The sequence below is a fragment of the Siphateles boraxobius genome, unplaced genomic scaffold, assembly GCF_051911475.1.
Source record: "Siphateles boraxobius isolate OS27281-9 unplaced genomic scaffold, OSU_SipBor_1 29, whole genome shotgun sequence".
Lineage (NCBI taxonomy): Eukaryota > Metazoa > Chordata > Actinopteri > Cypriniformes > Leuciscidae > Siphateles > Siphateles boraxobius.
The window spans coordinates 5,671,583-5,694,631 of record NW_027508908.1 but is presented as its reverse complement, the minus strand read 5'-3'; the positions used below and the strand labels follow the sequence as shown (position 1 = coordinate 5,694,631).

Genomic DNA, 23,049 nt, shown 5'->3' with positions numbered 1-23,049 from the left:
TACTGGAATTTGTGTACTGTGACAACCCTAAATACCTGTATTGACAATGGCCTATGGACAGGCCATATATGATGAATATGATGAAAACTGTGGTTTCCTATGATACCACCAGTATTATTATGGTGGTTATCAATGTGTTTTACAAGATCAAGAAAAAAGATTGAGGTATATCAACCTTGTATTATTTAATGAGATATATAAGATTATAAGCTGTGTAGAATATACAAGCATCCCAAAATATTGGAAGCATTGTGATAGTATTTTTTGTGTGAATTTCTGGCAAAAACAGCTGCCAGTTTTATTTACTGTAAATTTAATGGGATATACTTTAGAGTATTCAAATTGAACAGTAGCACGTAGTGGATTGTTGAATGTAGTGCTCTGGATTATAAATGAATGTGTTATTTAGGAATTGTACCATATCTGGGCCAGGATGGGGGGAGGTAGACCTGACTGCAGAAAGAAATTCCTTGCCTGGTCACCTACAGAAAAAGAGAAAGAGAAAAATAATGAAATGAATATACTTAAATGTATAAATAAACAGTATTATGCATCATTGAATAAATGAACACAATGGAACAGTTCATGTCAATTTTAATTATTCTAGGTCAATTTTATTGTTCTAGTAAAACACTGATAACAATTAATTTTTACGTAAGCCTGTTTAAACCATCTTGTCAACAAACATGTTCAGGGTTTATTGACCGCACTTGAGTGACATTGCCCTACGGGGCGAGTGATCTGCCGGCTACAGTTTGAGTAAGAAAAGAAAGTGTGCTCATATGTTATCTAACCTAAAGTTTTTTTTTGTTTTTATACATAAACTATAATGAAAGATTACACCACAGCCTTGTCAACTAATAATACCACAGCATCCTAGATAACCTATGTTTTCCCTTTTACAACCTACCAGTCAACACACAAAGCAATGAAAGATGTGAATGTGAGAGTTTGTCCCTCTGCAGTGTTAAAAGCAAAATGATGTAGCAGGTTAGATGACACTTTCACCTTCCTCTTAACACTGTTCATCTTGATAACAGGTGTCTTCCTTGGCACACACACACAGAACGCCTTTATACTCTCAGAGCCAAAAACAGACTCAATCTCCTCCGTCTGCCTGTGGGCCACTCACTATTTCAGCCGTCCTTCAGTCAACACAAAGAGGCTCTTTGAGATCCACTGGCCAACAGGAAACTCACAAGTACCATCTCTTCAGTAGACATCCAAAGTCCAGCTGGGACAAGCTGGTTTTACTGTTTCGAGTCTTGTGATTTTGATTGGCCCTTTGGATTGGCATACATTGTACACAAAACACACTCCATGGTCTTTTTGTACAATGAACACTTCTTTCATTGCAATGTATGAACAGTTTTGGCTAGTGAAAATGTTCCAGAATTTTCATCAGACTGGCAAAATGTCTCCAAAGTGACTCCGATGAGAAAGAAAGCCTTCTATAACAGGAACAAACATGTGAAAGCATCAACTAGAGACTCCAAAAACAAACGGCCTCAGTAAAATTGACAGAGAAATTAGCTTTTCTGCAACATGCCACACCCTGATCTGTTTCCTTCTCTGTATTTTTTTTGTCTCATTGATTCAGTTGACATTACACTCTATCAACTAAAACATTAAGTAAACTATATAACTAAAACATTCAGTACATGTTTCCAGGGAATCAGAATTTGAACTCTAATACACCAGCATTGCGCAAACGTTTACACAAGCATTAGATGTTTGCTCTTTTGACTAATGTAAACATGGGACGGTTTTTACTGCAGGTCAGCAGCAAAGCCAGAGTTTGTTTGTTTCATCTGAGGAGGTACTGAGACTGACATTAACAGTTCTCAGGCTGTTTTTTATAGTACTTAAAGGACAGGACACTCAAAGCTGCCGGTTTTCCGTTGGCCAATGTTGGGCAGTGTGTGAGCGTCGGTTGGGCGGCAGTTTTTTGCGGTGTGTTCTGGATGTCGATTGAGCATGTTGAATCGGCACAGGAACATTGGAAAAAGAGATCACTCTGACTGGCAGTTACAGACTACTGCCATCTGTTGTGGACAGTTATTATCGCTCACGCAGGGACAGAACGTATGCTAGTTGGCCGTCAGCTGTAGTTTTTGCGATGTGCTCAAGCACAACTTTTTTGGCCAGACACAGCCGACACGACCATTGGCAGCTAATTCTTTGACGTTGGTTTGATGTGTACCGGCCTAATGTGAGTCTGACCGTAGACCATGCAAGTAGATATTTCCACCCATTATGAGCAGAAAACAGGAAGTGGTATGGTTTTAAAAAACTCATGAAGAATATCCATGGAATTAGGGTTGGGCGGTATTACGGTAATATCGTATACCGCGGGGTCTTAAAATAGCAACGGTATCAGTTTCAATACCGTCATTACGGGCACCTATATATAATATATAAATATAATTTATTCAATGCCTAAAAATGCTTATGTAGTTGTCATCAAGTGACAGTGTGGAGGAGAAAGAGAGAGAAAGAGAAGGGAGAGGCGGTAAATACTGACGAGGCAATATGTAAATGTTGCAATAAAAAAGGTGACCGCGAGAGATGGAAACACCTCTAACCTAATGTCGCATCTCCGAAACAACCACCCACTCACTGCTGCGAAGATGCATTTTGCCCCGAGTTCATTAAATAAGCGCATTAGTTTATATTTGTTAAAATATTATAATGTTATTTTCTTTACGTTGATAATGAAAACTGAACAGCACGAGTAAGATGGGACGCATCGGGAGTCAGACATTGACCACTTAATTAAGTTTCAATTTGTAAAAGGCCTTTCTTTAAAGTGAATTTCGTTTTGTATAAATTGTATCTTAATTTTAATATTTTTTAATCAACCAATTGCCTGGATTTAATAAATAAGAATCAAATATAGCAAACAACATAATCATGACATGATCGTGCGCTGGCGCGCCGCGGTCACTTGCATTGTAATCTCAGCATAAATTAACCGAAACTCAGTGTATGTCTCACAGACATGACAGATATCTAAATAAAGCTTGAAATGTCATTAAACGAAACAATTCAAAACGAAAAGAAATAGGCTAGCCTACTCTCTGATTATGTAATCCATGATGTGCATTTCTCTCTATCGTTCACTACGGAGATATCAACCGTCAATTTCTTTAAACGAAACAATTCAAAAGGAAAAGAAATATAGGCAGCATACTCTCTGATTAATCCATGATGTGCATTTCTCTCTATAGGCGCGTTCACTACGGAGATATCAATCGTCAATTTCTTTAAACGAAACAATTCAAAACGAAAAGAAAAAGGCTAGCCTATACCTTCTGATTATGTAATCCATCATTTCCATTTCTCTCTATATATGCGCGTTCACTAGGTGATGGCGATCGTCAACTTAATCTTTGCAGCATTGACAGAAAAGTTGTATTAATAAAAATCAATGGACGCGTGTCACCGGATTTACAAATGCACTTCTTGCTTGTTAATTTAATTTAAAATAATTAATAAAATGAATACTTTAATTTTCATAATTAAAATAAATAAATATTATTAAGTGTCCCATTTTTGCTCATTTATAAATAGTATTTATATCTACCACTCCCTCAGCGCCTGGGTTAAAAAATTATTTGGCGCCACCATATTATAACGGGCCACGTATTAAAAATAGTCGAGTCTAAATAGGGCTACGGCTCATATTACATTTAATGCCGTCAGCCGGGATCATACGTGCACGGGTTGGCCTTGATTTTTTTTTTTTTTTCGATCTGGTTTTCAGTTTCTGAACGGTGTAGGCACAAGCCAACAGTTTGGTGACGCTGCCTTATGTCATCATTTTTAATTAGTCACGGTAATACCGTATACCCCAGGAAAATAGGGAGGTTTGACGGTATCAAAATGTGGATACCGCCCAAGCCTACATGGAATTGTTATCAGCATGCAGGGATGTGTTTAAAAAAGGATGACGGGAAAGAGGGGGTTGCTTTTGTTTTTCTGTTCTCACTTTATTTGATCTATCTCTCTGTGTCTGTGTATCCTACAGAGAAATAATAGGCATAAAAATCAGACTACCAAAGTTCTATAACTGACTGCACTGCTGGTGGTCATTTGCGATTGCACAGAACTCAAAAAATGTGTTCACGTATTTCAGAGAACATCAAACTCCAAAGGGTTTTAGCAAACATCAGGACTAATGAGTGTTCTTTACTTTTCTCATAGAATGAAAACTGGTGATTACCTGTGATGAAGCCAGAAGGTGTGGGGGTCAAACTGTGGAACTGCTGGTCATGTTTGGCTCTCTCATCCACAGATATTACCCATGTCTCCGACCCCCCTACAGAGACAGACAAACATCAGTATGATGCTTCAACATGTGTTCAATCTACTAACATTTTTATTAAGCGACAGGGCAAAACTAATCACAAACCAACTATTACTGACATATTAGCTGTTGCAGCTCTAGATAATATCGTAATAAAAAGTTATATTCAAAAATGTAAATCATTTGGATGACTTATATGATCCCACTGAATAAAATCAGAAATGGAAACAGAAAATGAAACGCACACATAAAAACCTGCTAACCAAAGTGACAACAGTTCTGTGAGGGCGTTTCTCTTCAATTCACTGACTCACTTGAATACATTCTCTCTTTGTCTCTCAAACACACACTGCACTTCATACATATCCACCCATCCTCCATCACACAAACAGACACGTGTCAGTCAGCCAGTCAATGCATCAACTCACCTCCGAAGGGTGTGGGAAACTGAGCCATGGTTCAGTCCGTCAGCTGCCGTCCAGCCTCAAATTCCTGCAAAACGACACAAAGAAACCTTGAGCTTTCATTCTTACACTCATGCAACCTCTGAGAAACAACATAAAGAAACACGTTCATTGTCCTGAACACACAAAATCCTTCTTGTCAGAAAAAAAAGAGGAAAAGACATCTGAGTGAATTGCTTCTGACCATTAGAAAACTTGCTGAGAGAGGAAGGACAAAACAGTGAACTCCCCACAAATAAATTTCCGCTTTATCACTTAGGGTACATTGACACGACGACAACGTACTAAAAATGGAAAAGTGTTTTCCTTTGCGTTTTTCACATACAGACAACAATGTTGCCAAAACGATCCCTGATCAAACGGATCCACAAAAACACTGTAATCTGCTGCCAGGCCTGTAGTTGGCGGTGTCACATTTTTAAAGAAACACTACACACCTATAGACTGAACATGTAATATGCATGACGTCACAGTTTTCACAAATTCACGTTTTTGAAATTTACACAGAGTTGATGGCGGAGTCATTTTCATAAACTTTGTTTTCAAAACTTTGCGTTTTCAGGCCTCGAAAATGCCGTTGTTAAAATTAAGTCAAAATATCCCAGAACCAGTTGTCGCTGCTCAAGTCTGCAGGCTCAATCGCAAAGCACATCTGTCAATCATGAAGGTACACCCCGTTTTTAATAAAACCACACTTATTGAAATAAAAATTTACATTTTAGCGTGTCAGCATGATGATGAGAACCATCATCATGGTTCTCATCATCAGAAACGATGACAGAGATGACAGAAACCATCTTCCAGAGAAAAAAATTATATTTCAAGTGTAATTGTATCATATTGTTTGACTCAAGTCCCATTCAATTACATTTAGAGGGTGGGGTTTATGACCTAAAGCCACCTCCTGGCCATCCACCAGGAAGCAGTCGAAACGTTGGTACTTCCGGTTTCATCACAAATTTAAAAGGAATTAATTGTGATACGCTTATTTGAGGGGATGTTAGTCAACATTAGTACAGTAATCTTCATCAGAGAAGTTTAGTGTATAATATTTTCCTCATTACTAGCTCCACTATAACCCACCAACTGGTTTATATATATATATATATGTGTGTGTGTGTGTGTGTGTGTGTGTATGTGTGTGCACATCCCTAACCTGCGTTTGTTGTAGTTCTCATTTACAGTAAATCTGAAAAATAACCTCAGTAACACACTTGGACACAAAACGGTGAGAAAGTAAGAGAACTATCTGAAGGCCTCATACTGGAAATCTCCCAGCTGTGTAAACGCACTGCAAGAATTCTCACACACACACACACACACACACACACACACACACACACACACACACACACACACACACACACACACACACACACACACACACACACCTTGGACAAAGTATTTTAATCAGTGCCAGACTGTTCTCTCTCTCTGTCTCTCCCCCATTCTTCCTCCACTCTTTTCTTCCTTTCAGATCCTGCATAATGGAATTCATTTCTCTGCTCCACAGGGTCCAATCACAGCGCAAACTGAAAGGGTTTTACAAATAAAATAAAGAAAAATGATAATCCAGTCACTGGGGAAAACTGTTGTAGCAATACTGTATGTCAAGCCCAATGAAATCCATTTATTTTTCAGAAATTCCGTTTTATTTTTTATGGATGGTTAAATTAAATTTTATTAATCTAAAAGTATGTCTAATTAATTGAAATCATGAAACTTATACAATTTAACAACAATTTATTAAAAGTTTTATTTTTTTGTCCGACCAACTTCTGTTTTACGTTTTCTGGATTGCATTTTAATGGTTTAATTAAATTTGAATAATCAAAAAGCATGTCGAATTATTTGAGTTCACAAAAACAATTTATTATTTTTTTCCAGAAATTCTGAGTTGTGTATTTTAATTTTTCTGGCAATCAAATAAAGGCATAAAACAATAATTTAATTTATCTTTTAATCGTACAGTATGAAATTAAACAAACTTTTTTGTCAGACAACGTGCTGCACAACAGAGCTTTACTGTTAAAATTATTGCATAGAAGAAAAATTGAGATTATTTTTTAATCTCATTAATCTCATTGAGATTATTGAGATTATTATATTATTAAGTTTTAATAATTTATAATTGGTGTTAGTATTATAATTACATTGAGATGTAGCTAAATTCTACTGTACAACAGTAATAAACCGAAATTTTATTTTGACCGGTTGCAGTGAAGACCTTTGAGTTTCAGTGTGCTTATATGTCTATAGTTTTTCTCAAATAAAATGGTAAAATGACGAAGCTGAAGTTCATCTATTCATGTCCTCATATAGTGAAGAGGCAGAGGCTGAAAAAACACACTTCAGTGTGTGTGTGGTAAATTAAACCTTGCGTCTGTGCCATTCATTCACACAGAGACACACAGAACATGCAGGATTCATTATATAAATAGTATTTTTGCAGTTTAATATAAACAGATAGTCTGTATCACGATTTGAATTAAGTGTACTGACTTGCTTTTTATTTGTTTATCATTTTTTTGACAAATTCCGCGAAATTCCACGTTATACAGTAAATTCCGGTTGTTTTTTTTCTTGACTCTGCGATACCGTCCGCGTTTTGCGCATCGTGGAAATCATGTATCTAGAACAATAAATAACAGCTCTTACTTTACAATAGTGATCAAGATAAAGTCGCCATGAAATCAAAATTGCCCATTCTTTTTTTATGGAGTATTGCACTTTTATGCAATAAAAGTTTTATGTTTTTTTTATAAATGATTGATCTGTGCACATTTTTTTAATTCATGTGCCCTCATAATCTTTCATCAAATTAACTTCCCTTCTCACTTGCAATCACAATGACATTTCTTCTCTGACTCATCCAACATGTTTTGTTCGACAAGCAGTTTCACTAAGATATACATCACGAGAAAAAGGAAAAAGAAAAAAACATAATCCTAAAGAGGTGAGATGATACACAAAGTAATATTTCAATTATTAGAAAAATTAGAACGTACTGTAAATAAAATGTGATAAAAACCAGATACGCACTAGCATGGTTACTCACCTGCTGATAGCTTTCAATGACTGTTCGTCTGAAGGGCTGGCAGAAAGCAATGCAGAAACTGAAGTTGTGTGGAAATCATAATGTTTCATCACTCTAACCAACAGATCACAACACCCTGCCCTTCAAAATTCGAAATATGCTGATGCGGGAATGTGCTTCATTTTCACTTCACATACAGCATCTGACATTTGATTATGAAGCAGTTTCATGCTGAACAAAACTAGAGTTTACTAAATATCAGTACTATCTGAAGTATTCATTTGCGTGCGTTTGAGCAGAGTTCTATCATAAGCTATATAGTTTGTGAATGACAGTTTCTATAGTTCACAATTTTTCTTATTTTACCACTATTTGCGGAAATCCATTATGTCTGAATGTCTTTGGCTCCAGGGAGTGTTTGTACTGTCTGAGTTCTAATCTGAGGCAGTGGGGTATTTCTCAAGATGGAGGACTAAGCTCTTCACAGAGCCTTGACTCAATACTGAAAACATCAAGTTCCCCTGATCAAACAGGACACTGGTGACTCACACGCTCTCTCTCACTGGCAGAGTGCAGTGTCAAACACTGCAGTGCTAGTGACACTGTCACACAGTAGAACCGGCCCTTGTCACAGCCCTGCTAATGACCGTAAGAGAGTGTGTGTGTGTGTGTGTGTGTGTGTGTGTGTGTCTTTGAGCATCTGACCTACTTTTTCCTGTCACCCTTTTTCTGATTCAAATGAAGCTTTTCCCCGGGACAATTCTCTCAAACACAGCCAATCTGAATGAAAACCCAGGAAGGGGAAACGTTTTTGCAGAACACAGTAGAAACACAAACAAACCAATGCTTTCAGAAGATCTGCGTGTCTCAGACGAGTTTAGATTTACTCTTATTCATGACCAACCTGCCTCACTGATCCAAATCCAAATCCGGCACAGTGAATCAAGACATGCTCAATAGAGGGTGGGGCAAAGGGAGGTGATGTCATAATGCAGGAATGCCGTCACTAGGTGAGATGAATCTGGGTGAGGAAGTTTAATGGATATAAAGCACTGCAGTGATGATGTATTTTATCAGGCAAACCTGAAACCCGGATCTCTCTGGTTCCTTCGACAAAAAAACCCAATACGATTTTTACATTGTCTTCTGGATTATTGCACAAAATAAACTTGCCGACTAACAAAAGTATATATGATCATAACGAGAATCTTGTTAATTCTAACACAACTTTTATGAATTTAAGCATGAAATACAATCAGCAGAAGTAAAAGGCTAAACATAGGCTATAAACGAACTACACCACGATCACATGACTTAAACATCACCATAACTAAGCTCCAGACAACTGAGTCATGGTTAAAAAACATTTTCCCTGAAAGTTTGAGTTAGAATAGTTTGCAAACTAGCAAGTAAATGGGTCTTGATGTAATTTACACATACGCGTGCCTCATTTAGCCACTTGGTAGCAACCACCTTTTCAAGACAAGTAAAAGCTTGAAAACATTCACACGAGGCTTAAGGCCCGTTCACACCAAGCATGATAACTATAAAGATAACGATTAAGATATAATTCTAAAAATCTCCATATTAAAGAATAACAGTTCACACCACAACTATAACGATAAAGATATGAGGAACAATATCGTTGGGATCACTTTCAGAACGATTTTTTTCCAGCTATCGAACGATAAAACACTGACAGCCAATCAGAATCCATTCTAATTTAAAGGTCTCGCGCATTTAAAATGGCAGATGACATTGTAGAGAAGCTAATTGTCGAGGTACAAAAAAATCCTCCACTGTTTGACAAGTCAAACCCTCTTTTCAAGGATACACTAACAAAGATGGATATATGGAAAGCAATCAGTCGTGTCGTGAGAAGTATTAACGATGAGATAGTATGCAGTTTAGCATAGTGTAACAAAATTACCTCAGGTAGACTATCCAGCGCTAGTTTTGACAACATTGCTGAAGTTGCAGTGAAAAAGGCGTTGTATACATAAAGGTGTTGACTAGGCGATGTTTTATCCCATCATTGACTTCGTCAACTAAATTCACAGTTAGATTAGATCGATTACACTAGACTTGCTAGATTCACTGTTTAGATGCGCTCGGGACATAGCTGGCTGAGGATATCTGCTGGCAAAGACGTGTAAAGGCAATAAGAACAGCAAAAACATATTCAATGACATGTTGTAAACAACAATTATACTAAAATGTAATCTATAACATCAGTCAATATCATTAAAGCTATTGCAGCGCGGGCGTGCTTTGAATAAAAAGACCGTTATCGGTCGTTGGTGTGGACGCATATAGTTATCTTTATCGTTATCGTGCTTGGTGTGAACGGTCCTTTAGGCCTGTCGCGATAATCAATAAATCAATTAATTGCACGATAAAAAAATGAGCTCAATAATTTCCATTTGCATGCTTGTTTGTTCTCCTCGTCTCTCTCTCTCTCTCTACCAAAGAGGCTGGATGACAATATTAACGCTGACCGCCACACATTGATTTTCGAATGTTCTTTTTAAATATTATTGTGTTTTTTTTTACTGAGCCTATTTACAATCGTATTTGATTGCAACGTGCCGTAGCGCAAGCACTACCTCTCGCTCGTCCCTCTCTCTCGCGCGCGCACTCTCTCTACCTCATGAGGCGCCGTCTAGGGCTTAAATCAAACTTCATTCACGCACAAATATGAAACACTTGCATACACATAAGTAGTCAAACATACATGTACTGCTGAATGCTCAAACAAATACATATGAAATGCACTACGACACACCTAAAGTCACTCACGCAAACTCACACACGAGAAATGCGCGCACACACAAACTCTCCACGCACATAGCCTACTCATATGAGACGCGCGCACACACAAACTCTCCACGCACATACTCATATGAGACGCGAGTGCGCACGCACGCACACACACACACACACACACACACACAAACTCAATGAGACGGAGCACACACACAAACTCTCCGCGCACATACTCATATGAGACGCATGCTCACACAGTACAGAGTCCATTGCTTTTATTGTTTTTGGTTGTTTTGTTCATTTAAATAGTCTTTAGAAATAAAAGTTTATTGATCTTTGGAAAGGTATACCTGCATTATATGCCATTATCATTATTTTAGATGAAAATGGTCTCAGAACGACAATATTATCGTTTATTATCAACATTATCGTTTATCGCAATAATTTCTTGGACAATTTATCGTCCAGCAAAATTTGTTATCGTGACAGGCCTGACGAGGCTATCCATTCATCAATCAATAACAGATTCAGAAGCAGGATCAGTCTGACGGACCAAATCAAGTCCCATCCTACATTTTTTCTCGTTCGAGAAGCCGTTTAGTCTCCCTCACTCTCCGAAGTTACAACTTCACCCTGAACAGAGACAGCGAAAAAACACATGTGCAATTCACACAGACAGACACACACACACAAACGCATCCAGCGGTGGATTCATTAGTCAGGTGATGCGAGAAACCAGGGGCAAAGAGAGTGCAAGTATTAATAGTGTCAACATCACACTCACACTCCTGTCTGCATTCCTTCCAAGAAAGCTTGGGGTCCTACGAGAACAAGTCAGCCAAACACACCCACACGTTTGCATTCCACACAAAAGCAACAACAGGCTTTCCTGGACCATGTTTGACTTTGACTGAAAAAAGTAAGTACAGAGAAACAGTATTTAAACTTCTACCCACAGGTCACTTTCATTGCACATTTGAGCCTGAACAGTCGCTGAATGAATCCAATTTCAACCTTGTCAACATCAATACCTGATACGGGACTAGAAAGCAAAGGAACTCGAGAAGAGCAAATCACTGGTTTTCTTTAAGGCATGACAGAAAGAGATGTGGGAGTCAGTCTCACTAGTCTTAGAGAGTTCAAATAAAATTCAGACTCAGAGATGCTTATGGTTCCAGTGACACCCCCAACAGCTATTTTCACTACTCAATAAATCACACACAATGTGCACTCCACCCATATTTAATGCACTCCAGACACATGCAGAGAAATCCAGCTTAAAATGAAGTGGAACTTCAAGCTTTTATCATCACTGATAGCAAACCACCCAAAACGATCTTTCATAACACGCTGCTAGGCTAGTAAAAGATTCAGTATCGCAACCTGTTCTCTTCACTGTTCTCAAGTTTAAAAACAAAAACCACAGTCCAAAATCTAGTCTCGTATCATTTGTTCACTTCCATCTTGAAGCATTTAAAGAAAGGCCATAACCCACGGAGTCAGAAGTGCTTTCTCGGCAGCTGAGGTAGGCAGAACAGCTCAGCTGTAACAGCGAGAACGGATAGTACTTCTTCAATGGATTTTATAGAGCTTCGTCTGAGCAGAATCTGAGCCGGGATCAGTCGGTAAAGAAAGAATCGGCCGGGATACTAAATACAACAGCTTCCGGAAGAGGGCCTGTATTGTTGTGCTTCTGTCCAATGTTAAGACAAGGTTACAGACAGTCACTGCTCTGTACAAGAAGCCACACACCCTAAATAGCCAGACTAAAGATTCATGGCTGATCTATACCTATATAGGTTTACTACAATAACAAAATATGCATTAAAATGAGGATAAACATAGGTATATTGTCAGTAACAATTTATATGCAGCAAACCCGCACAAAGAGCAAGCAACTGAAGCAAGTGCTTTATATCAGAAAAAATATTAACTATATTATATTGTTATTTTTATATTAAAGTTGGATATTTAAGTATATCCATTATCATAGGGCGATATATATATACACACCATATACGTACCGCATTTCTCAGTGGCTTGATTGCTTATATTGTCACAAAATGTAAACTATATTATTGCCCAGCTCTAATCTGATAAATGTGACAAAGGCATTAAGATATTATAAGCATCAACAAACATCATGATATTCTATAAAGCTGCTCTGAAACAATAGCCGTGTTTCCACTGTCGGGCCAGTGGGAGCCAGTCCATTTTTCGCCCATCAATGCAAATTTATCCGTGTATAGAAGGTATACACGGATACAGACGTACCAGTTCGGCCAGATTTGGCTCGAAGTCGTTCATCTTCGGATGTGGCGCCGCGCGCGATGTTACAAAAAGTGCTATGCCCGAAATGGGGTCTTGCGCACCCAACGCGCACGACCGCCCACACCGCAATGACGTCATTTTGCCGCGCGAACCTTCGCGCTCTTGCGGACGCGTTGAGTATAAACAAGGCTTTACTTATTCAGTCGCCTCTGTTTCTGTTTATTTGGTAGTTACAGGACATATTTACATCACATTTAGAAAGAATGATAATTCCTACAAATATGCCATCAAAAATACGACTTGAGGAGCTTTAGCACTCTCTCTCAGTAGACTACAGTTATATTATCAGTCAGAGAAGCAGAGGAAGCTCCCGAAAAAAGAGTTGCTTTATTTTATGATAGTCCGGTAAGAGACGAGACTGAAGGATACAATAAAAAACATGATTGTGATGGCCTTTATGATTTGTCTAATTTCTTCAAGTGTTCATATTTACCATGTTTACTAGCCTATAAATGGTAATGGTTAGCGTGCGTAGTCTTTTGCATTGCGTATACATATTTCCTTATAGGGTGATCAGAATTTACATCGGATCACAAACAGAAGGCCTTCAAACATGAAAGTGAGTTTTGAAGTAAATTATTTTAAAAGTCTTTAATGCTGACCGTGGAAACGCGACTGGCCCTTGCACGCCCGTTTTTGGCCCGAAAGCGGAAACGCGGCTAATTTATATGTTGTGCATTGTGAAAAGCGCTATACAAATCATTTTGATTTGATTTACTCGATAATCCAACTGTAGTTTGACTTGGCCAAGGATGCATTCATATTAATCAGACAGTAATCACAATGTTGTATAACATAGGCCTACATATTATTTCATCGCAAATTATGCATTTAGAAAATGACAGACCCTGCCCTACAGAAGTATATTCACAAGCTATAAACACAGCTTTACATTAAAGCCCCTGAGGAGCAAAGCAAATACACTTACAGACCACCATTTCTAATTTGTTCAGCAAAAAGCAGGCAGGAGTAACTGAAATTATTCAGGCCTTCTGGAGCAGAGCATTGGGGTGAGAGATTGAGGGTCCAGCTCTCTTCCTGCTAACCTAATTATCTAGACAAAAAGCTGCTTCTGAGCCAACGATCGCACAAAGAGAAACAAATTTCAAAGTGAGCAGCTAAAGGGCAGCGCGTACATCAGCGGTGAACAAAAAAAGACCAGCCACGCACACACACACACACCGCTGGCCTATCATCCATCCTGCTGAGATCGAGCGATGCACAGTGGATTGAGGATCTCTTTTATCTCACACCCCAGACTAAATCTCTGCTGTACACCTGTGGGGGATGGGGAACAGAGGATAGTGAAGAGACAGGGAGAGAAAGTGGCCGGATAAACTTGAGGTTGCAAAAAACAGCCTCTAATGACTCATGAACTGAATGGCCTAACAATAAGCTCCTCTTGAGCCTGCACTTAAAACAGAGGCTTTCAAACGCTCCATTATCCTCATCTAAACAAGAATGGAAGCACCACTGACACTGAGCATGTTCACATGAACATTACTTTCAGATTAAAGGCCCTTTTCTAAATTAAATTTTGATTGAATGTCATTCATACGCATGCAAATGCGGGACACCAGAAACGCAAGTTTTGCATTTCACGGTGTTCCAATGGTCAAGTTTGGTGACTGAGCTGTGAATTCTTATCAGGTGAAGATGTGTGACCAATAGAAGACCGATATGACCGATAAACAGAGTTACAACACTAACTGCAGGTTTGTAGTGTTGCAGGAAAGTGGAGCAGGTTGTATATTTTTACATTTTGGGATTATTATTTGTTATAGTCTAGTGTCAACTACTGTATGGCATAAAATGTGCATTGCTTCCATTTTATTCTCATCTGGTAATAAGGGAAATGCTTTTAGCTTGATTGGACATTTCGAACAGTAGTCTAATCGACCCATTCATTTTCATTCATCTGCAAAATATCGTATATAAGACTCTTATAAATGCTAGGCTACTTCATTTAAAGATATTAAAGTAATAGTTATTAAAATAAAGAACTTCTCACGCATGAGATGTTTTATGCATTATGGAAGTTAAACGTTGCCTGAAGGAACTAAAGTAAACACGTTTATACAGTTCGAATCCAGACTCATTATTTAAAATACACGACACCCAGAATTACTTTGATTTCTTTACGCGAATATAAATTGACATTCGGTTATGATGGGTATTTTTTACTTTAAAAAAAAAACTGATTAATACACATATGCCAGTTTTCTCCGATTTCTAGAAACCAAGTTTCTAAAAACAAGCTTAATATGATTATGTCAACCAGGTTGATGTTTTTATACTAATATAAGATCAGAATATGACCAAAATTTGGATTATTATTGGAATATTATTAAGCACTCAAACAGCCAATTGTAGAAACACCTCAAAATTCAGATGAACTGATATTTCAATCAATATTGGTTAAGATGTTTATGCTTGGACAACTCAATCTTTAAAAATTTGGGAAGATCCTATGTTAAGATCTGCTATTAAATCAGCCTGAGGTCACATTTTTGAGGCATTACTCAGTGTGGGAGGTTTTCCACTTTAGTCATGCGATCAAGGAGTGTCTCTATAAACCAGGACCTGACCAGGTTTACGACCATACTGTTTCAGGCCAAAAAGCCTCCAGCTGCATTTCTCATAAGATCTCATAAACCTCCCTCCAGTCCAATCTGACAGTGTTTACATACTACACATGATAGTGGCTTTAAGACAAAGCACCCAAATCCACGGCCAGCCAGCACTACAGTATCTGAGTCTTAATCACCTTCCTTTAGACATAATCACAGGAGAATAACTTGTGTTTCTCCTGGCCAACATGTACTCACGTGTGTATTGACACTGCATTGGAGAAGAGATGGCTGGATATTATCCATGTGTGGAGATGAGACCTGCAGCCATGTGTGGAGATGAGCTGTATCTTCATTATTCAGCAACACCAGCACATTGACTAAACTCAATGTTACAACATCCTACATATAACACACATCACCTCAGCCCTCTCATGGTCCTAATAGGCCACTAGGTCCATGCGGTTTTACCACAGAAATCCTCAGTTTTCGAGCTGCTGTCACTGATAATATCACACCAGCAGCCGTTAGCCGGTGTGCTAGCTAAACCAGTAACGTTAAATCAGAGCTGAGCTTTAGCTGCAATCTCTGCGCGAACAGGGAGCATACATAGGCCTATTTCTATGAATAAACGACTAGGGGATAGTAGTATTAGTGTTACTGAGCTGAAATAACCGTTGAAGTGATCAATGCCTCTCGCGAGCGACTAAATTCGCACGAAAGCGCGCGCTGAAATGCTGTGGATTGCTCGCTCGCGCAGCGGACACAGTCACTGTCAAAAAAGGACAATCGGCCTGACACACACAAACACTCTTACCTCATCATTCAGTTTCCATTATATCTCCAACACTCTGTGAGGGAATAAACTACAGGAGCATGGGATGACAGGCGGCGGGCTCTTTTTTCCTTATTTAAAATGAGCGAGATAATTTCCAGGCTTATTTCGCTGCTCCTTCTGGCTCCTCGTTTCCTCCGCACAGCTTCGCCAGTAATGAAGTAAAAAGGGGGAAAAATGAAACCTTGCGGACGTCATTCAGGCATCCGTGTGTGTGCGTATAATGACGACAGAGGGCGCACTGTGGCCCAACGAATTCATTCACCAAGAACACTAGAGGAAATATGTTGTGTTCTTTATTAAATGTATTTCTGTTTAATGTATTTACAGCAGTTTATTGACGTTATATCTTTTTAATCTATAAATACTACGTTTATAAATTTGAATATATGATAGATATGTAATTAATTAGTAGGATGGAAGGGGGAAGTACGACTCGTTTCCATTGACACACTTTTTTATTTGTAATTTTGTACGCTTTTTCTTTCTCAGTGCTGTCGGTTTGTTACGAATTGATCCTAAACTCGACTCGGGAACCGCCTCGTCAACGAATCGTTCATGCATCGTGAATCTATTCAACAGACTCATTTATAAATGACGATTCGTTGGACGAAGCAGACATTGCTGATTTATTACATTATTTATTTATTTAAAAATAAACTGCTACATTGATATTATTTAGAGTAACGTTATATCGGTCTCTATGTTGTAGATTTTCTGAGGACATTTATTTAGTTCAAATATGCGGTTATCTAACATAATCCCTCATTCATCTGAGCTGTTTGCGTTTCCTTTCTCTGTTTTTATACTTCTTCTTCTACTCCACTACGTCACGTGTGACGAGTCACGTGAAGGAAATGAACAAAACACTACCGCAGTCAACTACATGTTAGTATCTTCTATAATACTCTTACCTGCAAAAATATTATATAGCGTAACATAAGCAGACATTATATCACCAATTTTAGCGAGGCATAAAGGGTTATGCGTAGGAAAAGAAGCAGCTAACTTAGTAAGCAAGAGTAAGGTATTCTGCATAAATTGGATTTTATCATATTTAACTTGAACAGTTCAAGTGCAAAAGAGATTGCACATGCAATAAATGTGATGAATTTCTGTCGCGATCATTCTGTATTACATACTATTACAATAATATGTTTAATACAGCATTTCAATCAGCTTGTTGTCATTGCTTGTGCTATTCTTATTCTGTTATTTTTATTGATTGTGTTATTATTATTCCAGAACAGCTAGAATTGCCATGAAGGGACTTTACTGTAAACCAGGTGGAGATCAGGGTGATGTGAAGTTTGTCTTACAGGAGACGGTGAGAGTGCCTGAAAATGCATGGATTTACATATCCAAAGTATCCTAAAGAAATCTGTAATAAGGCATTTGAAATTGTCTGACGTCCTTTGCTTTTTTTCACAGAATGCACCCACTAACATCGGCAGCCATCAGGTCAAAGTTCAAGTAAAAATATGTGCACTTAGTCCGGTTGATTTCAAGGTAATATGATTTTCCACCATGTCTACAAGATCTTGAACGACGTCTAGTGATTTAATGTGATTGACCTGCAGAAGAGCGTATGGAGGCTCAAACTTCAAAGATGTTTACAAAACATGATGGACATTATTTAGCCCTCATTTCACAGACTACATTTTATTTTTTATGAATATTTGCATCCATCTCTTAATCTGTTTTTCAGCTGTACGAAGACCTCAGGCTTGAGAGCGAGAATGTCCCAGTTGGAAGGGAGATCACTGGGGTTGTTCTACAAGGTTTGCATGACTTCTTGTGTATTTGACGCCATTACATTTTACTGCTGATTACTAACCAAATAAACTTGACCGTTAAATCTAATGCGATGCATATCCTTTTCCAGTTGGACCCAAAGTGACGTTTTTCCAGCCAGATGATGAGGTTGTTGGTAAGAACTTTATCAGACTCTCTTTTTTATTAGAGTCTGCTCTATATGTAGATAATCAAATAAACATTTGCATGTCTTCTCAGGAATTCTCCCTCTGGATGCTGAGCAGTCTGGCCTTTGTTCCTTAGTGCTTATTGATGAATATAATTTAGGTATTGTTGTTCGCATTACAATCCTACCTAGTTCCTTAAAGATACACTGCTTCTCTGACAATGTACTTTTTGTTTTCCATATGCTAACAGTTCAGAAACCTGAGAAAGTGAGCTGGTTTGAAGCAGCAGCGGTCATTAAAGACGGTCTCAGGGCGTACACTGCTCTCCATACTCTGGCTCGGATGGCTGCGGGTCAGACTGTACTAGTTTTGGATGGGGCTGGTGTAGGTATCTGTGCAGAGCCCACCTTCCGGATGATTCCTATTAGTTTTAGTATAAGTTTGGGTTCGGAAGTTTCTAAATTTCATATGCTCACCAAAGCTGCATTTATTTGATTTAAAAAAAATGACTTATTATTACCATTTAAAATAACTAATTTCTATTGTCATATATTTTAAAAATAATTTATTCCTGTGAGGTCAAAGCTGAATTTTCAGCATCATTACTCTCCAGTCTTTAGTGTCACATGATCCTTCAGAAATCATTCTAATATGTTGATTTGCTGCTTAAGAAACATTTCTTACTATTATCAATGTTGAAAACAGTTGTGCTGCTTAAAATATCTTGGAAAATGTGATGCAATCTTTGATTTATAGAAAGTCCCAAAGAACAGCATATATTTGAAATAGAAATCTTTGGTTAACACTTTAACCCACGGTTTCACAGACAATGTTTAAGCTAGTCTCAGACTAAAATGCATGTTTGAGCTGTTTTAACTGAAAGTAACTTGCACTAACATATCTTAAAATATGTCAGTGCCATTGTTTTGTCTCAAGATGCACACCATTAATGTTTTTTCCCTAAGTTTGTGAAATGTCCTATTTAAACTAAGAATCCTGGCCTAATCTAAGCTCTGTCTATGAACTGGGCCTAAATATCTTTACTGTAACGTGAATAATTTAATGTGTCCTTACTGAATAAAAGTATTAATTTTTTTTTTTTTTTTAATCTTACTGACCCCAAACTTTTGAACGATACTGTATCAATGTTGAAACAAGTCAATTTTTTCATATATTGATTTAAAAAAAAAAAAAAGGATTTTTGTTGTTATCATTTAGTTGTCTTCTCATATCAGAATCAGCACAGCATATCTATAAGCATTGTTTGGCGCCCTGCATTCGATGTCTAAAATCATTATCGTACTTCCTGTTTTGTGTGCATGCAGCCCTTTGGAGTTCTGGCCATTCAGCTCGCCCACTATCACGGTGTGAAAGTCTTGGCTACAGCTTTGTCTCCGGACGACCAGAAGTTTTTGGAAGAGCTCCGACCGAGTGTGGGTGGGTACTAAAAGTGTGCATTGTGGAGAGGAATGACAGCCAAGATATTTTCTCAATGAAGTGTCAGTTTAGGAGGGATTCCAAGCTTGGTTTGACTTACCGCTTCACTGGAAGTTTTGATTCTTGAAAAACTTGGCATGAGTTATTCTGAAATCCCTGATAAACACCAGACAAACTGAAATGTCAGGCTGGGGAGCGAAATGGGGCAAATCTTTTTTTAATCTCTAGTTGTTATCTCTTGTAAAGTTATCTGTTCTTTTGTATTTACAGTGTTAGATGTGTTCTCATTTCACGAGCATATGAAAACCATCTTCACATTTTATGTATAAGCGAGAAGTCTTAAATCTACCAAAGTAGTCTAATCAAATGTAGAAATCTATAAGTTTTGATTGTTGCAGAGGGCATGTTCTCATATTTCAAAGATTCAAACCTCTTCCTTTCTTCTTTGTTCCTCTGAAAATCAAAACAGATTTGTCCTAGATTTTTTTTCTTTAAATTCACTCACATTGATTGTCAAAACTTTTCTTTATCTTCTCACTTCTACCTTGATCATTTCTTTGTCTTTCTTCGCCATGTGTCTTTCTTCATATTGTTTCTTCCTGCTGTTTGCACTTGCTCAAGGTGTGCAGGAATCACTTTTAGGTAAGTTGTGTACGGCAGAAATCTCTTCTATAGGTATATATCTATTCACACTAACATATTCTTTGATTGACACCATGTACAAGTATTTTAAATGTTTTGTTGATATTAGATGTTTTTTTTAGCATCAGTACTGAAATGTATATCTCTTCCTTCAGCTCGAGTGATCAGAGTGTGGGACTCAAAGGAGAACTTGGTGGACTCGTGCCTTGAAGAAACTGGAGGTCTTGGAGTGGACATCATCATTGATTCAGGAGGTTTACGGCTACTTTATATGACATTTCTAACCATTTCAACGTAGTCTTCTCATATCTGGTTTTAATTAATTATATAAATACTGACTTTGAGTCCTATAAACATTTGTGTTGCAAAATGTAATTTAATTTACACTACCTTTTTTTTTTTTTTAAAGAAGTCTATGCTCAACAAGGCGGCATTTCTTTGAAATGTTTTTTTTAGTAAAAACAGTAATATTGTGAAATATTTTTACATTGTAAAATAACCGTTTTCTATTTATATATTTTGAAATGTAATTAATTCCTCTGACGGCAAAGCTGAATTTTTTGCTCCAGTTTTTAGTGTCACATGATCCTTCAGAAATTATTTTAATATGCTGTTTTGGTGCTCAAGAAACATTTATTGTTATTATTATTTATTATTAGGTTGAAAATAGCTGTGCTTGATATTTTTGTGGAAACTTTGATGCACTTTACAGAATATTGTGATTGATAGAAAGTTCAAACAGCATTTATTTGAAATAGATATCTTTTGTACAATTGTAAAAGACTTAAGTATAACTTTTGCAGAATTTAATGTGTCCTTGCTGAATAAAAGCATTCATTTTCTTTAAAAATAATCTTACGTGACCCTCAAACCTTTGAATGGTAGTGTACATTTACACTTCTAATGTCATGTTAATTTTCACATAGTTCAGTTTCAATTAGCAGTGTATGATTTTGAGCCTTTCTTGAACAGTGAGACTCTATGAGGAGGAGGCAGAAACTCAGAGGCATCGCCCACATAAACATGACCTCCTTACCCTTCTTTCAGTTGGAGGTCATTGGGTCACCACAGAACAACACTTACAGGTTAGTCGCTCCCTGTTCTCTTCAATATACTTTAACATTCAGCATTTTGTCTTCATTTTATCCATCAAATATTGATTGACTTGCAGCAGGTTTAGATACACTTAATAAAATCATTCTTATCCTCTTTTCCAAGCTGGATCCTCCTGACAGCCACATTCTTTTCCTGAAGGCAGCGTCTCTCTCGTTCCTTAATGACGAGGTGTGGACATCATCTCGTGCCAAGCAGGGCCGATATCTTCGTATCTTTTACTACAAACTTAATTAATCTGTAACTGAACACTGGCTCTTGATTGGCCCAGTTATATCACAAAGCATTCAGGCCTCTGCTTTGTTTATCAGCATTGAAAAGTCAAAAACTCTCAAATACGCATTTACACTGCAGGTCTTGATGCCCAATTCCGATTGATCCGAGTTTTTTGAAGACCATCTTACATCATCTTTTGATCTGTCCGCTCACATGGTAGAACGAAATCCCCATTTCCGATTAATATCAGATTTATATGACTCAGGCCTATAATCGATCTGAGAATATCAGAATCCATGTGCTTTTTTCCTTACACGTTCGTGGGTCATATATCCGATCTGTGCCACATGGGAGGGAAAAATTGGTATTGGGTCACTTGGACCATGTAATGTAAATGCAGCCTATGTTTAAGAGATCAAGCTCAATCTATAGTGTAGTTTATGTATTTAACAAATGCTTTTATCCAAAGTGACTTGTATGCATTTTCTTTTGTAAATGATTTGCCATGAAGCCTCAATATAGACTCTGGCTCTGATAGGCAGATCTTTTTTCTTTAGACAAACCACTAATGTTTTACTCTCAAGTGGAATGAAGGAAAGAGATCTGACTAGATTGTATCAGACATTTTTTTTTAAAATCGCTATATGTTGCAATGAGGTCATTGGGTTCCTCAGTGTGCATATGGTTTTTCCATGCCCATTTGATATATTTGAGACCTGAGGGTTTTCTCCCAGTGTCCTCAGGCTACTGGAACGATCTTTTCAACAACATGCAAGACACATGGTTTCCGGTCAGTAACTGGGTTATTCGCCTTTAGTCTGCTCTCTCTCAGATATCTTGAAAGATGTGATGGATAAACTAAGCACAGGCACTTTCAGGTGAGAATGAGGAATAAACAAGTGTGTGAAAGGAGCAAAAGGTTGCGTGAATGAGAGTCTGTACAGGAGGAGAAATTATGGACTTAAAACTGAATGTATGTGGACTGTGTCTGTAATGCAGAGAGGAAAAGTGTGAAATCATCTTTGTTGAATTTGACTGTTGTCTCCACGCAGGCCGCAGTTGGAGCAACCTGTGCCTTTATATGAAGCCACGGTCTCCATGGAGATGGTGCAGAGAAAGCAAACAAGGAAGAGAATAGTTGTTAAGCTTTAAAGAGGACTGAAAATATGTTTTCCATAATAATGTAAATTGTAGTCGTTGTTGTTATTAATCTCATGTTGTCAGTTGCACTTTTATTGTAAACATTAAAATTCTTTAAATGGAAATCAAGCTCCTTGTTTTCCAAAACAATAGACACATCACAAACCAAAAACTATATATATATATATATATATATATATATATATATATATATATATAAAATAAACATTTGAAATTGATATTTTGTGAAATATTTTGGCTAGGAAC

General features: G+C 37.7%; 2 protein-coding genes across 15 annotated transcripts in view; one reads left to right on the top strand and one right to left on the bottom strand.

Moving 5' to 3' along the window:
• itsn1 (intersectin 1 (SH3 domain protein)) overlaps positions 1-16,526 on the bottom strand; it is a 54,506-nt gene extending 37,980 nt beyond the window's left edge. For 4 of the 10 annotated variants that reach the window (XM_077246232.1, XM_077246233.1, XM_077246235.1 and 1 more), the window contains exons 1-4: positions 16,295-16,526; positions 4,738-4,801; positions 4,226-4,321; positions 419-482 (exon numbers count right to left, since the gene is read on the bottom strand). In XM_077246232.1, the coding sequence (XP_077102347.1) occupies positions 419-482; positions 4,226-4,321; positions 4,738-4,765 (188 nt within the window). In that variant the 5' untranslated portion in view covers positions 4,766-4,801; positions 16,295-16,526. Of the gene's footprint in view, positions 1-418; positions 483-4,225; positions 4,322-4,737; positions 4,802-7,831; positions 7,856-16,294 lie in introns of those variants that run through there. The other 6 variants (XM_077246227.1, XM_077246229.1, XM_077246230.1 and 3 more) reach the window with 3 other exon arrangements.
• A 607-nt stretch (positions 16,527-17,133) lies between these two features.
• cryzl1 (crystallin, zeta (quinone reductase)-like 1) lies at positions 17,134-22,907 on the top strand. Of its 5 annotated transcripts, none has more exons than XM_077246211.1 (14): positions 17,134-17,200; positions 17,558-17,639; positions 17,744-17,821; positions 18,021-18,093; positions 18,198-18,242; positions 18,326-18,394; positions 18,485-18,618; positions 19,560-19,671; positions 20,293-20,313; positions 20,469-20,567; positions 21,286-21,398; positions 21,532-21,637; positions 22,475-22,520; positions 22,695-22,907. In XM_077246211.1, the coding sequence occupies exons 2-14, from the start codon at positions 17,574-17,576 to the stop codon at positions 22,792-22,794; spliced, it is 1,062 nt and encodes a 353-aa protein (XP_077102326.1). In that variant the 5' UTR covers positions 17,134-17,200; positions 17,558-17,573; the 3' UTR covers positions 22,795-22,907. The 5 variants fall into 5 exon arrangements, with proteins under 5 accessions (XP_077102326.1, XP_077102330.1, XP_077102327.1 ...); XM_077246212.1 differs by having other exon boundaries at positions 17,195-17,324; XM_077246213.1 differs by lacking the exon at positions 17,134-17,200 and adding an exon at positions 17,207-17,339.
• The last annotated feature ends 142 nt before the right edge of the window (positions 22,908-23,049 follow it).